Below are 15,994 nucleotides of genomic sequence, written 5' to 3' on the forward strand. Positions count from 1 at the left end.
TCTCTATCGTATTAAAAAACATTCACCGTATATTAAATCACAAGTACTCATTGATTGTATTCAAATGTTCCCGCGTGTTTTGGAGTAACCGGAAATCCGTTCCTCGCCATCTTGCCTCGAAACCCCAAACTATCCTCGAAAGAGACGTGCACGAGAAAAAGTAAGGTTAGACTCTTTTTCTGCTCCGTGTAGCCGTGAGGTGCAGTATTTCACAAGTGATCACCACTAATCAACAAACATCCAACAATTACGTTATTATTAAAACTTAAAAACCTTTAATAACAGGTTTCTAACATCTCTTTTATTGTTTAACAACAATATTTTCGGCATATCTGTTAAAAATTGATAAAAAACCTGAAGACAATGTTGCTCCGCAGTCTGTCAGCCTCCAGTGCTCCCCAAAATTAATTAACAAATTTCTAACAACCGATCAAGTTTTCAGCATTTCTACTCTGCACACAAATATTTCCATTCAAAAATCTAAAATAGAGTGATAAACTACGATTTTTATTATTTAAATGTTGACAATGTTAGGTTATGTTCGGTTTTAAAAATCATCATTACAGTTGATGATTATCGAGTTTTTTGATATTAAATTATCGGTTTAATTCAGTTTCTTCGTGATATTTGTGTATTTGATACATTTATTTCTAGTAATTGTTGGGTATTTGTTATTATCTTAAGGAAATTGGAATAAATTGAAAAGACTAATCAGCACTTTTGTTTACAGCACGTCACAATGGTGAAGATTATGAAATCAGGGAAAGTCGTGCTGGTCCTCAGTGGCCGGTACGCAGGACGCAAAGCCATTGTCATCAGAAATTATGACGATGGCACAACGGAGAGACAATACGGCCATGCACTTGTAGCTGGAATCGATCGTTATCCACGAAAAGTTCACAAACGCATGGGGAAAGCCAAGATCCACAAGAGGTCCAAGATAAAGCCCTTTGTCAGGGTGAGTTTCATTGTTTAATTTCCAGTTTTTATTATAGTCATTTGTGACGAAAACAAAGACCTCAGGGAGGCTCGTTTAGAATGGATATTATTTACGTTTTAATTTACTTTTTACCAATAATATGCAGATTTATCAATTTAATATCGTTTAGGTTCGTTGCAAACAGAGAATTGTGGTTTGCACCAAAAAAAAAAAAAGTTGTCTTTCCTCTGCTTATTTGAAAATTGGATGCGGGGAGATGATGGGGTAAAAGGATTTTTAAGAGGATTTAAAAATTATTCTTGAGGATATTATTGAGTCAGAGGAATGATGGTCTGTTTTTGCATTCGTAAATACAAAATGCACAGCTTTCACATAAGTTTCATTAGGCAATTAATTTTCGGATATTTGATGCTAATTTTGGTCATTTCAATTGAGGTTAGAAACTAATTCAAACCTGCAATATAATGTATCATTAAAATGTAATTTTAATGATCCTGAATTTCATTTTTTCTGCAAATGTTCTAACCAGTTTAACTCAGGCTGTTGTTTGGTGACATATTTATTAGAGTTTCTTTTTTATTTTTATCATGAATAGTTTACAAAATGAGATGCAACATCATCACTTTCTACGTGTGATTGTCCGTTTTGAACTCGATATCGATTTTTTCTTACTTTAGGGAACCCTTCACGTGTTTAAATGGAATGTCATGGATTGGAATTTTTTGTAGTTAATGACTTTATAGTTTTTGAAGTGAAAAATAGTTGAGGTAAAAGTTTAATATCTCAAAACAACGTGGTAAATAAATATTGATTAACATGCTCGCAAACATCTGTTGTATACGTCCAATTCTTATCGTTCAACCATAAATTCTCCTTCGTCTCAGTTTTACATTTCTTACGGAGTATTACAGTATTTTCATAAATTTCATTAATTTTATTTCCAGATCCTCAACTACAATCACCTGATGCCCACGAGATACACCGTGGACTTACCTTTGGACAATAAGGTGGCTCCCAAAGACCTGAAAGACCCCATGAAGAGGAAGAAGGTTCGATTCCAAACTCGAGTTAAATTCGAAGAAAGGTAATGACTTCAAAAACTTTATTTAACTTATATAATTTCATTACATCTTTGCAATAGACTTATTTGCAATCAGGTTGGATCTAAAATTACATATTAAAAAAAATTTTGATCAATGCTAAATTGATGGTTGCTTTTGGTTTCATCATTAACAAAACATAGAGTTTTTAATCAATTTTTCAAGAAATGAACTTGATCGAAAATGGCAGACGAAAAAATTATCAAAAACATTTCTCATTCTGATTTGACATTTGAAAATGATTTAATTGTACGGTCAACTAATTTATCATTGATTTTTTATTTTTACAGGTACAAGATGGGCAAGAACAAGTGGTTCTTCCAGAAGCTCCGTTTCTAATTGATTTTAAATAAAGAAGCTAATTAAAACACGGTAAATTACGTATTATTCATCTTTATTGAATTACCATTTCACAACTCTTCCCTGTCCCTTAATTTTAATTTAACATTCAAATAATCAATTTATTCGTACAAAAAGAATTGAGTGACTGGGCCAATGAAACATGAATTTTAAAATAATTATGACAATTTTCAACATTTATTTACACTGCTGCTGTCGAGTAATGCGAGAAATACACTTTTTTCACGTTTTTTTTTTTGTTTCTTTTTTTTTTTTCAAATTAATTTAAGCAATTGTATTGTGAAGTGAAAGTAATGAAAATAATTGGTGCGCAATTGGTGACTTAAGACAGAGTAGAATCACTTCTTTAATTTACTGACACGTTCCTCCAGAACTGCGATGTTCTTTTGAATCACTTGAAGATTCGTTGCAAAACTCTCTTGAACTCCTTTCAGGACTGATTTATTACTCTCAAGACTATTTGATATTTGCGTCTGCATCTCCTCAAGTTGAGCGAGAGATTGACTGAATTCCCCAGCTGAAATATTTAGAAAAGATTTCATTAAATTTCGGTTTTATAACTAACATTGTAGAAAATTTAATTGAATGTTTAAAAAATCAGAAACATTTTTGCAGAATAATTAATTCCTAAATTAAAAATATTTCGATATTTCATTTGTAAACTTTAATTTGACAAAATCTATTGAATCATTAAAAATTAATTGCTTTTGAGTTGAGGATACAAACAAATCAATGAATCTACAAATCTGATATATAAATTACCTCTACGATGGACAGTATTAAGTGCAATCATTCTATCAACGGTCTGTGGAATAATCTGGGAAATAGCTTCGGTCTTCTTCACGATCTCATACATCTCAGCGATCTTCCGGTCTCTATCAGTCTCTGGCGAGAGTGTCGACTTCTTCTGAGCGATTGTATCCATTCTGTGAGCAAGTGTCGCTATTCTGTTCTCCATAGCTTCAATCTGACTGCTGTCTAGTAGTGACGACTTTGCTGACAATTTCTGAACTGACTCCGCAATTCCTTGAGACTTTAAATTCTGGGAAACATAGAAATCATCAAGAACTCCACTTAATACAGATGTTAATTACACTTGGAATTATTTCCTTTATCCCCCAAAAATATCTTTGAAATAAAGCCATTTATTATTATTTATTGTTATTAAAAAAAAGCGTGAGGTTCGATTTTCATTTCGATGATTTTCCTTCAAACTAATAGAGCCACAATAACGTTTATGTTTATAAACAATTAGAGCTGCTGCGCTGGCAGTGAATCTTGTTATGGAATAAAAATATTATTAGCAAACGGAGTTATTATATTATATTATCCTTGTTATGTGATCGTAATTTGTAATGCGGGGAAGACAAATGGACTTGAGTTACTCCCGATGGCGCCCGACTGATTTTGAGTAAATTTAACTCACTGAGTGGTCTGATATCAAATGAAGACTTTAAATTCACATTAGCATATTTGGTTGTCTTAGATCATGATACTAAATGTAAGATGAGTCAAAAATTTCTCATTGAATGATCAAGAGGTTATTTTAAAGGATTATTTATCATCGCCCCTTCGCGTCATTTCAAATCCATTATTAGAATTTAATGTTGACTTGTGTAAAGGACTCATCTTTTTTAAATCAGAGCTATTGTCCTCTTCTATCAATCGGCTTCCACTTTTTCGATTAAATTAGTCGTAGCTTCTAATTGCTTATTGGAATGTAATTCTAATTTAGGTAGAGATAGATTCATGTGAAGATTTTCATTCCTTCGTAATTAAAATGAATCCCCCAAGAGAGTAAATGATTCTGGAAAGAATCTTTCTTTAATATAAGGAAACATCGAATATCTTCATATTAATTAGAATTTAATTTCCATACGTAATTAAAAGGGCTTTGCTAAGTTAATCGAAACAGTAAAACGTAATTTATATAGTAAAAACATAATCTCTGACTGCAAAAAGAGGAATAATGATCACCATCATTATACGATGATCATGTGACCATTTTGAACGAATTGGAATTTCTTATCCACTAAAATATTGATTTTTGGAATTTCTATTTGTCCATCACTTCATACAATATGTTAATGTTTTATAACAAACGAGGATAATATCATAATTCCATTTTTTAAATGTTTTCAAATAGTAATAAAAATCATTGATCTGTGATATTCTCATTACATTCATATTCCATAGTTTGTTAATTATCCAAGAAACCAAATCGAAAATTTCTAAATAACTAAAAACAAATTACCAGTTGTGTTGGCTCAAACTAAAAAAAAACGAAGAACGAGAATTACCTGGGTGAATTTTGAAAGTTTATCGTCACTAGCCCCGATGACTGTCTCCAATTTCGCCAATCGTTGCTCTAGATTAGAAACCCTTGTCACTTCCTGCATTCTCGCCTTCTCAGGTAGGTACATCATTTCGTATTTCAAAAATCCCTTTGTACCCTCCGCTTCACCCGCAACATCTTTCCGCTCCTTCTCGGCAATCCCAACGGATTTGAACTGCTCGATTTGAGCCTCCAATTGTCTGAAAAAATTGGATAATCAAATTTTTGCACATCAAGTTACGATACAATGATAGTTTGAATATTTAACGAGTTATTGCCGACCTCTTGTAATTTGTCAAGTTTTCCCGAGATTTATAACAAACGGTTGATCAAATTGACGTGAAAAAAATCCCATTTTTGATTTTTATGGTTATTCAATGATTAACAAAGTTTTATCATTGGAAAAAATGTTCTCCCTCAGTAGACTTTTTCGAAAATTTACAAAACTTTCGGAAAGTGAGGCATGACTATGAAAATTTGTGTCATTAAATAATAACAAGACCTAATAACGGTATATTACTAATTAGATGATAAAATTACTTTAGTCGTGTGCCCTGAGGATCCATGAGAGATGTCACGAGATCGGTTCCAAGACAGTCATAGAGGTTCAAATTATTCAGCTGTTTTCCAGCCTCTTCCACGTGAGATAGAATGTCAGCCGCATTCCTGGAATCCTCCTCTTGCTGTGCCTTCTCCTGAGTAAATCAATATGACTGTTACAGTATTCAAAGCACTTCAAAAAAATGTTTATCCAATCACTGAGAGCAGCAGTTATTTTTTAAAAATATTCTAGTGGGAACAACAAATGTTCTTAAGTCATAAAAATGATTCGAATGGATTGAAGATATCGTCGGCAAAAGACAGATTTTGACTTTAAAAAAGCTAATAATTTAATTAAATCTATATGTCGTCTATATCGATAACAAGTGTTGATTAACGATCAACCAGGCATTGACCGAGTGCTCAAGTCGATGCGCAATCAATCAATCATCGAGCAATTGCCAGGGTTAGGCTTCAAGTCTTTTTTACCTTGATTTGATTGAGTTCATCAGACAACTCCTTGATCTCACACTGCAATCTCTGGTATTTCTGCATTGGCGTCTCTTTCTCATCGTCCCCTGGCAACTCCCATACCCCAAAGCTATAAAATAGAAATTTCCAAGTATAGTTCAACGAGGAAATACTTAACTTTACTCTTCGGAAAGGCAATTTTCCAACACAACCATTAAAGTTGAACAGTGACTCAGTGTAGTTAGCTCGGTTACCGCTCTAAATACCCAGTGCAAAGTTTCCTGGGTAAAAATATCCAACAACAAAGATCACCAGAACTAACAAAGACGTGAATTACTTGACAATCTAAGTAATTCAAATTACGCACGACCTTTCAAGACTAAATAATTAACAGATGCAACTGATAAAAGATATAAGAAATTTATTTTTTAATTACGGTGTTTACGATAAGTCACTTTTGACGATTGATCAGTTTATGGTGAATATCTCGAAATCTAGGGCAGATACAAATATTTTTGTTATTATCTTTTTTGTAGAGTGAATTGGGTACAACAACAAATGATATTATCAAAATTCCGATAGCTCTTTTAGATTCTGAGTTATCGCCGGAAAACTCAGCTCAGAGATAGGTAAAGTTATCTCGTTTTACCATTACACTACTGGAATATCTGAATCGAATTAGAGAATAAGGAAAGAAATGTAAAGTACCTAGTGTAACATTAATGACAGGGTAAATAACCCATTGTACGAGGTAAACGACTTTAAAAAAATAAAAAAAAGCCTAAAACGTTGTTTGTTTGTACAGCATGACGAAAAGCACATTTTTCATGCGAGAAAAGCAGACGAAAAGTTCTTACCCAGTTCTATTTCTCCTGGAAATTTTGTCCGAAAAATCGACGCCAGTAGTGACCACATGTTTTCCCTTGAACTTTCCAAAGGCCTCAGTAGCACTGATGTGGAGCTTTTCAATGGCCTCAGACTCATCCTATAGAAAACCAAAATATGAAGTATTCCATTCCAACTCAGAAGATCTAACCTCAAAACCCTTCGATTTTGTTGATGAATTCATTAATATTTTTCACATCTTTGTGTAGACTAAATGTTTATTTATAATGCTTTGTCAGGATGCAAGAGCCACTGAAATAAATATACAAATTTATACAGAAGAGAAAAAAATGGGGAAGAATTATAACAGTGAAAATCAAAAATCCTCCAAACGGATTTTTTTCCTTTCACCGTATCCTGTGGGACCTTATCGCTGATGGGTGTGTCAATATCGTCAGGAAAATCTATCAAAACCGACTCATTTTCGAAGTATATACCGGATAACCCACTTTATTTATCTATTTCTCAGACAAAATGTTCAACGTGATGGATTGAAAGGTGAAGACCGCATGTCATTCGGTTTCTACTAATGAATTTTCCTTGAAAATTCAAAGGGAAGTTCACTAATTCTAGTAATTACCACTGCCAGTACCTACTAATTACGTTTTAGTAATGAATTTCTGTTGTAAATTTCAAGGGAATCCTAACTATTATTTTATACACTGAGAGAAAAACATAGTAAAATGGACGAATTGTTTTTTTTATTTAAACACTCAGTATCTTTCAATAATACCAACGGAATAAGTCCTGGACAATACGAAATATTTGGACAATTTTTATAAAATTGTGTCATTAAACTGTACATTCAATCGTTGATTCTGAGGGCTCCAAACAGAAACCTCGTAATTCGATCACATGGGAGTTCAAATCTACAGTAAATTCCTTTGGATTCCTGGATATCTCATGACAGTTAAATAGTTATTTTAATCTATCGCATTTTGTCGATCTGAAATCTTATTGTGGGTGACATTAACGGAATTACATGCAATAAAATATTTTCAATGGAATAATGACATGGCATAATGACTGCAAGGAACCCATTGGTAAAATGAATTGATTTTACATGTTAAAACAATGAAATTCTATTTTCATACGAAAGAATATACGAAATATATTTCGTAGAATCTATGATATTTTTCTCCCAGTGAAGTAAATAGTAAACGAAAGGAAAATGGCCTAATAGTTGTCGATTAATCACTTCTAACAATTATTTTTGTTATACCAATCGATTAAAATCGACTGATTAACTCGTCGTTACATATACTGATTACATTATTTCACTTATCTCAAAGTTGAGATAGGAATTGAATATATTTTCTAAATTTTTTCGTAAAAATACTCCTTTTTTGTTTTTTTTTTTTGATTGAGAAACTTTAATAACTTGGTCGGTTTTTGCTGATGAAGGATTCGAAAAGGGCATTCCAGTCCCCAAAAAAACAGTAGATTAAATCGTTGACAGGAGGATCAGCCCCTGTATAAAACGTCATGCCAATACGCCCAATCAAACTTCACTAAAAACAGCTCACTTTTCGCAAAGTGATTTCAATTTTAAGTGACTTTTCAATTAGTTTTGGGGTAAATTCAGTCTTACAACAGTCAACATCTTAAATGTTCAGATAAAATAATTCGATCGATTTTCTTCAGCTCATGAGTCATCACCCCTGAACGTCTTACCTCACTGCAGGCAGGGAACTGCTCACTCTCAGGTAGATCTGTGGTTTCATAGACATCTACTTGATTGTAGGCCTGAAATATAATATTTTGATTAAATTAGAAACAAGCTACAGATGGGTAGCGTAAGGAGTAAGGAGTTGGTTAACCCCAAAAATTTCTCCCAAGCTCGATGAATTATTAAAACCGACCAAAATATCCACTTACAATCCCAGGAAGATCTGCATATTTGGAGTCTGCCATTTCGAGAACTCAACAATCTTCAAAATTTTCACTTTTTCGCCGTAAAATGGCTCAACAATCGGAACAAGTTTGACAGATTGACACGATTGCCCCTTCTACGATGCTATATAATCCGTCGGTAAAAGAGGATTCTGTATTTACGATACCAGTAGAGGTTTTCAGGTGCTGACAGCTCTTAAAAAGTTAGTCCCTGATTACTTAAAAACTTATTATTTTTCCCATAGGAATCCATTGATAGGTGAAATAAAAATAATTTAATAGATTAATTTTTTAAAAATGAATTTTCAAAAAATTGTTACTAAAGAAAACCCCTTTTTTAACAAAATTTATTGATAGAAACTTCAACTTGGGCTCATTTTACCCGGAATCATTTGATAGATATTGATAGACATTGAATCGAAGTCTATCAATATAATAAATTCGCCTAAATTAATAAAAATTTAGCCAACACGATCGTTGTGCGACGGTCAGTTATAAGAAATTTTAAACAATCTCAGAGCGCTCGTTTTTCTATGATCACCAGGTACTTTTGCATTTTTAGAAATTTTCAAATTTACTCCATCAAATTCTAACAAATAATACAAACCAATAGATCAACTTTATTCTAACAAATTTGATTTCTAAGTAAACAACACATGTCAACTACGTTTTATTATTTTTATTTTCCTTTTTTTCCATTTATGTTTTCTTCTTTTCACTGATTTGAATTTTTTTCAGAGTAACATGGAGCAATGAATTCAAAACAATCTGGAAAACTGGATGTTCAGTGACGGTTTCTTCCTCGAGATATCCTCTCCCCAGGTTCCACATTCGACTCTATAAATCTTCATTTGAATTATTTCTTAAGTATTTTTTATGTTATTAAAAAATACATTTTACAATATTTCCAGCCACTTTTATTTATTTATGACGCTGTAGAACTCCCAATCCGCTGATCCGTTAAGGAGGGAGCCTGCTTTAGAGGCTTCAAAAAATCTATATTTTCAAGGATTTTTTGGAAAGGAAAGAAATGTCTGATTGAAATGAAACTTTTAGGATTTATTCTTATATATTTGAAGAGTCTTCTCAAATTTTTTTATTATTATACATTAGATATTCTTCATGTGTGAAGAAATTTACGGAGGCGCCTCGAGTGTGCAATTTCTGTGTGGCGGGCAAGATGCAAGATGGAAATTTTCAATTTTCAATAGTGTAATTCCTAGGTGAACCAAGAAAATTCAACAAAAAGTAAAAAATTCAACAATTTTTCGCAGATAAAAAAAATGCATTAAAAAAAAATTTTTACTTTAAATTGTTTAAAAACCGGATTAATGTTAACTTTCTCATGATATTTTAGGTTCACCTAGAAGAAAATTTAATTCCAAATACAACGCATTTTGATTCATTTCGATAGGACGTTTACTTTTTTTCCTATCTTGCCCGCCAATTTGAAAAAATCATAAAAATGGAAATCCGAGAAATCGCGTGTCAAAGTTTTCGTTCACAAAAAATCGTAAATTTCTTGAACTTAGCCTATTAATATGCTAATCAGCGATTCCTGTTCCATATAACTGTCCTTCGGACTCTTCAAAAAATTGGTTTTCGGCCAATTGCTCCATTCGTCGGGCTCTTCTGGCCTCTTTGGTCACCAATGAGGCGCGCCTGTTTTGACGCGCGATGCGCTGCTCGTCCGCTTTATTGCAAAAATGTTTGCACTGGAGCCCAATTTTTAAGTCTAATAAATGCATAATCTTTAATACTAGATTGTAGCCTTCATTTACATCCCTCCAGCGATGAAAGCAGCAATCTCAACTATTTTAACCCCTGAATGAAGGTGTTTGGGCGTCAGGCGCCACAAGTTTGAATTGAATGACTCGTTTGCATTCTGCGTTTGTCCACCCAAGCACCTTGTTAATAAATCGTCCTTTGATAATTCCTCATATATAGGACGAATATGTTTTTCACTATTGTCGTCAATTAGGCGCGGTGGATGTTTAAAATCAGCCAAAGTATTTTCTGCTTCCGCTTTGCGCCATTCACACCAGCTTTTTCCTCTTCGACAGCACTCTTGCATGCACTTTCAAATATTGTTTTCGATGCTGTATACACATGTTCCACGATTTTGTCATACGTCGATTTTGCTAAGCCTATGCCTTGAGATAAATCCATTACACCACAAAAAATGTTTATTATAACGGTCCGGATTGGATTTCTCGTTTACCGCAGCGACACGACGAAATAATTTTAAATCCTAAACCTCGAGGGCTGCATTCGGCGAACGTTATTCTTTGCTTACACAAATTGCAAATAACTAACTCCGAAATTGCCAAAAACACAGACACAAACTCAATTATGAGGTAACAATGAGACGACTGCTCGTATACCTGCTCGATCCTTTCTCACTATTTCGTCTGTATCTCTGGAAATAATCTGAATGTTGTTCTGAAATTTTGGAGATATATTCTTGGATAGTTTAGGAAGTGATTTACGCAAAAAAAAACGATTTTTTGAAGCCTCTAAAGCAGGCTCCCCTCTTAAAAATGGATACGAACCAGAATACGTCCCCCCGACTCCGAATCCTAACCTATTGCTTCGTGATGTTGATTAGATTTTTCTTATTTCATGTCAATTTATCAAATTGAATTATTCCACGTAAAATGAGCCCAAGTAAAAGTTTCTATCAATAAATTAAAAAAAAGAGGAGCTATCGTTAATACCAATATTTTTTTATTCATTAAAAAAAATAATAAATCTATCAAAATATTTTTATTTTACCTATCGATGGATTCCTATAGTAAAAATAATAAATTTTAAATAATCAGAGGTTAAGTTTTTGAAGCTAGTGATGGGGCTGGGGGACAGGAGACCCCCACGTCAACACTAGTAACTCCGATGGCGTGAGGCGCCACCGTCGCTTCTGGTGACTTTGTGGGGCGCCCTAAAGTTTGTCTGTTCACCAAAAAATTATCTCCCGTTCCTAATGGCACGAAACTAACGCTATTTTCGGAACACTAAATTTTCCTCGATTGGGTTTACTTTCGCTCTTTCATTGTCTAAGGGGTTTTTAAGTACTATTTACTGAGATTTAGATTCTATCGCTTCTTGGGGATAGAATATCGCCCTAAGGACAGACAAACATCCGCTGCCATCACCCCTAGGGCTGCCGGGACCCAATGGAATTACTGGCTTCAAAATTGGAAACCCTAAAATTCGACCTTTGGGGACAGAGGTTCATCGTTGAAAAATCAGTGCTTAATGGTCGCGCGCTCATTACAAAGGGGAGTTTTCAAAGTCCAAGTGGTTCAAGTTCAAGGCGAAGGGGCCCATAACCTGGTGAAAAAGTGAAAATCTCTGGATTATTCCCATAAAAGGAAAAGACGAAACGTGCGATAAAGAGGATCTAATGGTCATAGGGAACTCCAAAATAATGAGGGAAATCGAGGAATTTACTCGAAATATTCTATTATTTGGAAATTATTTGTGAGGTAGCAACCCCACTGGGTGGGGTAGGGGCTGAGGTTAATTGAAGAAAAGAGCATGTTTAGCAAAATGCAGCTGGGGAGAAATTTTCTCATGAAATACTTCACGAATACGTGGATCTTCTCTCATTAAAGGGCTACGAAATGGAGACTATTTTTCAATTTATTTTAATCAGCTATTTGTTGAAAACTTCAAAGGTAAAGGTTATTTTGTTAATTGATTAGTTTTTCCCTTCATGTAAATTAGATATTTAAGGATATTGAAGACTACTGAGTGTTGAAGAAATAAGAAAACAATTTATGTATGTTTTTTTGGAGAAAAAAAAAAACGTTTTCTTTTCAGTTATTGTTCTACAAAAAAAGCTTTTTTTCTAGCAGAATAAACAAATGGGTGTCAATGCATAAATAAATAAATAAAGATGTTGATCTCGACGAATTAACCAGCAGAAAGGTGATATTAAAAAGAGTAGAAAAAAGCGGAGAGTTTATGGTAAAAAAAACTTATTTTTGTATTTTTAGGAGGTTTCATAGATTTTCTTTAGAATTAAAAAAAATGTTTTTACATTTCATGGACTTTGTTTTTCACAATTGACTTCAGTCAATTTTAAAGAATTTAAAGTTAATTTTTCATTTTACTTTTTTGAATGTTGGCAACACATTCAAATTCAATGTTGGTAATACTTCAATCTCGTACGTACAGTTGAGGCCCCGTCCGGGTGGGTCAGTGCTGCCAACGCCACGAATTCATTCCGACAATTTTATAATTTGAATTTGAATTTTATAATTCACGTGAGAACGTGAATATGGGACCTTTGCTATGCAAATATTTTATTAACTATCGCTCTGAAAAATATAAAACATGTATCATTTAGAGGAGCATGGACGATTTATACAATGTAACTAAGGGCACTATTCAATTTCATTGTCCTCTGTTCGAAATAACCATCAAAAATATTTTGGAGGTCGTGGAGGAGACAGTTGTGTCGTATGTAGACACCCGCTAGTACTCGGCCTTGTTCGGTTAGGTTAGGTTACAGATGGGCCTTAATAGTCACGGCCTTTTCCTTGGCCGACACCCTACCAGGCGTCTCGAAAAAGGGCCCGATGTGCACCCACATTTACCCCATAAATGACCTTAAATTCAGGGTTAAATCTACCGTAGCACGAGAGACTTGCCGAGACTACCTACTTAAATTTTAATCTCCCAAATTCTATGTATACAGCTGCCTACATTGCCAATGGGGCGACTAAGGCCCAGTTAGAGGGGATCACGTGATCATGAATCGCGAATATAACTAAACTGTAGAAATAACGGTTTTACTAGAATCAAATAAATTTACCAATTGGGTTTGGTAACTAATAAATAATTATTTCGGTGGCAATCTGTAATGGCAGTTCGAGATTACATTAAAAAAAAATTTTTTTCATTTTTATTCTTCAGAGGTTAACTGTCGTGGGGCTTTATCCTTTGCTCCCAACCCCCGGGGTGCCGTGAAATCGACTTTTTCCCCAATTGTACTGCATTTGACGTAGGGGTAGAGAGAAACCATGGAAAACCCCTACTGTACAGTCGGCCGATAATGCAGAATCTCACCCTCACACTGACTAGAAAGATCGACTGGGCCTGTTTCCAAACGGTCACCCATCCAAGTACTACTTTGTTGTTATGTATCGACTTGTAAATCTTTCCAACCGAGCGTTAAGTGAAATAAGGGATATGATCTGCAATAAATTAGGGCCTTTACTTGGACCCCCTGGGGCGAGTCTTACATGCAGATTAGACAGGTCGGATTCCTCCAGGTTTTACCACACCCCATAAACCCAAATCCGACAAATTAATCCTATTACTCCTGTGGATGTTTTTACTTCATCTCTGTCAACAATGGCAGGAGAATAATCATAAATATTACTGTGGAACCTCTGTAATTTGGAGTATAGCGCCGTTCCGACGGTGTCCACAATGCGATCAATCGCCTAAACATTTTTCTCTACCATTTCCCAAACAAAACAAAACACATTCCTAAATTTCCCAAGCAATTTTACATCATGTTTTAACACATGTAATTCTTCCCTACCACTCATCTCCCAAATACACATTATTTTTTTGGATTAATCAGTTAAACATAAAACACGTTTTCCCAAAGATCGAGAATAATCTGTCAAAGATTCCCAAACGATCGGCTACCGACTCCAATAACATACATTAAATAATAAAATTTTCCACTGCCAAGTGCATGGAAGTCTCGAACTTCCCAATACACACGCGTGAGCATAAAGTCCTCCCCCTCGACCGTCCGCAACCAACACAACTCCACCAATCCACCTTACCCACCTCACACACAACAAGTCCCTCCCCTCCCCGCCCATTTGATACAAATCCATACACAGTTGGAGGCCAAGCGTCTAACCCTCACAACCATCTCTCTTTCTTTCACTAATGAAACGATTCTCTCACACAAACACAAAATTCGTATGTTAATAAAAAAAAGTTCTCCACTCCCTCCCCACCATCTCTCAGCTGATGCGATAACCCATACATACACGTTGCAATATCCCAGCGAGTACTTCTCCATCGTATTATGCTCAGTATTGCCAGTGAAGTACAGTATTAACGTCGTGAAACAACGAAAACCTCAGCAGTGTATGGTGACCATTGATATTCATCAATTTTCATAGATTTTTTTTTTTTTCGCCCTCTGGAAGGTTCAATTATCGCGAGTTCATGGTGTAATTGTGCTGTGTGTTGTGGCTGTGACGAGAAATTATTTGGGGACTTTCACTCAGTGCCAGACCAGGGAGAACAAAGCTTCCACAGTTTTGTATCATTAGTTTTTTACCTTTATTTCTCCTGGGGGGTTTGAAGATATCGGAGGTGCTGATTTTGGGGACAATTGGGGGTACTCTTGGTGGACACTGGGCATGGTATACCTGAGGGGCTCTTGGGGCATGGGAGAGACTGATCCACAGTGTCTGAGTTCCAATACGCCAGTCTCTTCCACCTCGTCGACTTCAAATGTTGGATATCTTCAGGAGTATGATGAAGAAGTTGCTTTGCATCCACTTAATAATCAGGTATTTAAAGTTTTATTTATCTTTTTTACATCAGCAAGTTCAGTCTGTCTGGTGTTGAGTGAAGCTCTGGTTTTGGTGTTTTCCAGGGATTTTGGTGTTTCTTGGGGGATTTGATAATTCTTGGGATTGATGATCTGTGGTAATGATCAGCCATTAGGGATTAAATATTCGGCTTGTGGATTTTTTAAGTGTTTTTGGGGAAAGTTAAGATGAGCTTTTAATTTCTTACGAAAGGGCCTTTCTCTTACTTTTGTCTAACTTATGAAGTTCAGGGATTTCCGAGGGATTTGGTAATCAATACCGATGATTTGAAGTATTAACTCGTAAGGTATTTATCATTGTTGATATTTTTAGGAGCTTTTCTGTTGAGATTTCATGTTTTTATGGTTTTTGGTGTTATTGTGAAGACCTGAGACCTTTGCGGATGATCTGATGGCAATAACTAAGTATTTGTTATTGATAATTTCCTCAAGTTTCTGCTCTGAGCAAAAAAATGAGTGAACTAAGAAAGTATTTTTTTGAATAGTGGTAAAGAAATATTTTTTAGAAAGAAATGAATTGCTTTTGCCATTTTAAAGCAATCAATTCTTCAAAATTGCTAACAATTGATCGGAGCTAATGAATTTGCATTAATTTCGTAAAATATTGTTTTGGCATTATTAGAAGGAATATTTCTTTAATTTTCACGCGTTATTTCTTTCAGTTTGAGGGAAACTGAAGTTAGGTTTCATTATTCTGAAGCTTTTGGGTATATTTTGGACACGTGGCCGAGAGTTCGCGAAGGTTCTTCACAAATGCTTAATATTTTTTTTTTGAATTTTTAGGTGAAGTTGAATTATTTATGTTTTTTACTTGATTCATAGGATTCGAGGATTATTATAGCGGTTCGATCATTCCTGATGATTGACTAAGAATTTGT

General features: G+C 34.7%; 3 protein-coding genes and 1 pseudogene across 3 annotated transcripts in view; 2 read left to right on the top strand and 2 right to left on the bottom strand.

Annotated features, from left to right (window-relative positions):
* Window positions 1–105: 105 nt before the first annotated feature.
* On the top strand, window positions 106–2,417 carry LOC135159998 (large ribosomal subunit protein eL27). The gene is made up of 4 exons (XM_064116110.1): window positions 106–199; window positions 731–958; window positions 1,885–2,024; window positions 2,331–2,417. Exons 2-4 carry the CDS (start codon window positions 740–742, stop codon window positions 2,377–2,379), a joined length of 408 nt encoding a protein of 135 aa, XP_063972180.1. The 5' UTR covers window positions 106–199; window positions 731–739; the 3' UTR covers window positions 2,380–2,417.
* LOC135159985 (dynactin subunit 2) lies at window positions 2,418–8,669 on the bottom strand. The gene is made up of 8 exons (XM_064116088.1): window positions 8,510–8,669; window positions 8,306–8,377; window positions 6,604–6,731; window positions 5,765–5,876; window positions 5,276–5,430; window positions 4,701–4,935; window positions 3,163–3,442; window positions 2,418–2,917 (listed from the first exon to the last, which is right to left on the bottom strand). Exons 1-8 carry the CDS (start codon window positions 8,543–8,545, stop codon window positions 2,739–2,741), a joined length of 1,197 nt encoding a protein of 398 aa, XP_063972158.1. The 5' UTR covers window positions 8,546–8,669; the 3' UTR covers window positions 2,418–2,738.
* Window positions 8,670–9,574: 905 nt separating this feature from the next.
* LOC135159996 (uncharacterized) lies at window positions 9,575–10,598 on the bottom strand (annotated as a pseudogene).
* Window positions 10,599–14,397: 3,799 nt separating this feature from the next.
* Window positions 14,398–15,994, top strand: part of LOC135159980 (uncharacterized) — a 34,844-nt gene continuing 33,247 nt past the window's right edge. Inside the window, exon 1 of the mRNA XM_064116080.1 lies at window positions 14,398–15,075. Within this exon, the coding sequence (XP_063972150.1) occupies window positions 14,923–15,075 (153 nt within the window). The 5' untranslated portion in view covers window positions 14,398–14,922. The remainder of the gene's footprint in view (window positions 15,076–15,994) is intronic.

Source organism: Diachasmimorpha longicaudata, chromosome 3 (assembly GCF_034640455.1).
Source record: "Diachasmimorpha longicaudata isolate KC_UGA_2023 chromosome 3, iyDiaLong2, whole genome shotgun sequence".
Classification (NCBI taxonomy): Eukaryota; Metazoa; Arthropoda; class Insecta; order Hymenoptera; family Braconidae; genus Diachasmimorpha; species Diachasmimorpha longicaudata.

Bases quoted from the DNA above. Each gene is read 5' to 3' on its own strand.
- LOC135159985 (XM_064116088.1), bottom strand. From the start codon at position 8,545: ATGGCAGACTCCAAATATGCAGATCTTCCTGGGATT. The intron at 6,732-8,305 runs GTAAGACGTTCA...GGTTTTCTATAG, and splicing joins AGTTCCCTGCCTGCAGTGAG to GATGAGTCTGAGGCCATTGA. The intron at 4,936-5,275 runs GTAATTTTATCA...CAATTTTTTCAG, and splicing joins CCTCAGGGCACACGACTAAA to ACAATTGGAGGCTCAAATCG.
- LOC135159998 (XM_064116110.1), top strand. From the start codon at position 740: ATGGTGAAGATTATGAAATCAGGGAAAGTCGTGCTGGTCCTCAGTGGC. The intron at 959-1,884 runs GTGAGTTTCATT...TTTTATTTCCAG, and splicing joins AGATAAAGCCCTTTGTCAGG to ATCCTCAACTACAATCACCT. The intron at 2,025-2,330 runs GTAATGACTTCA...TTATTTTTACAG, and splicing joins CGAGTTAAATTCGAAGAAAG to GTACAAGATGGGCAAGAACA.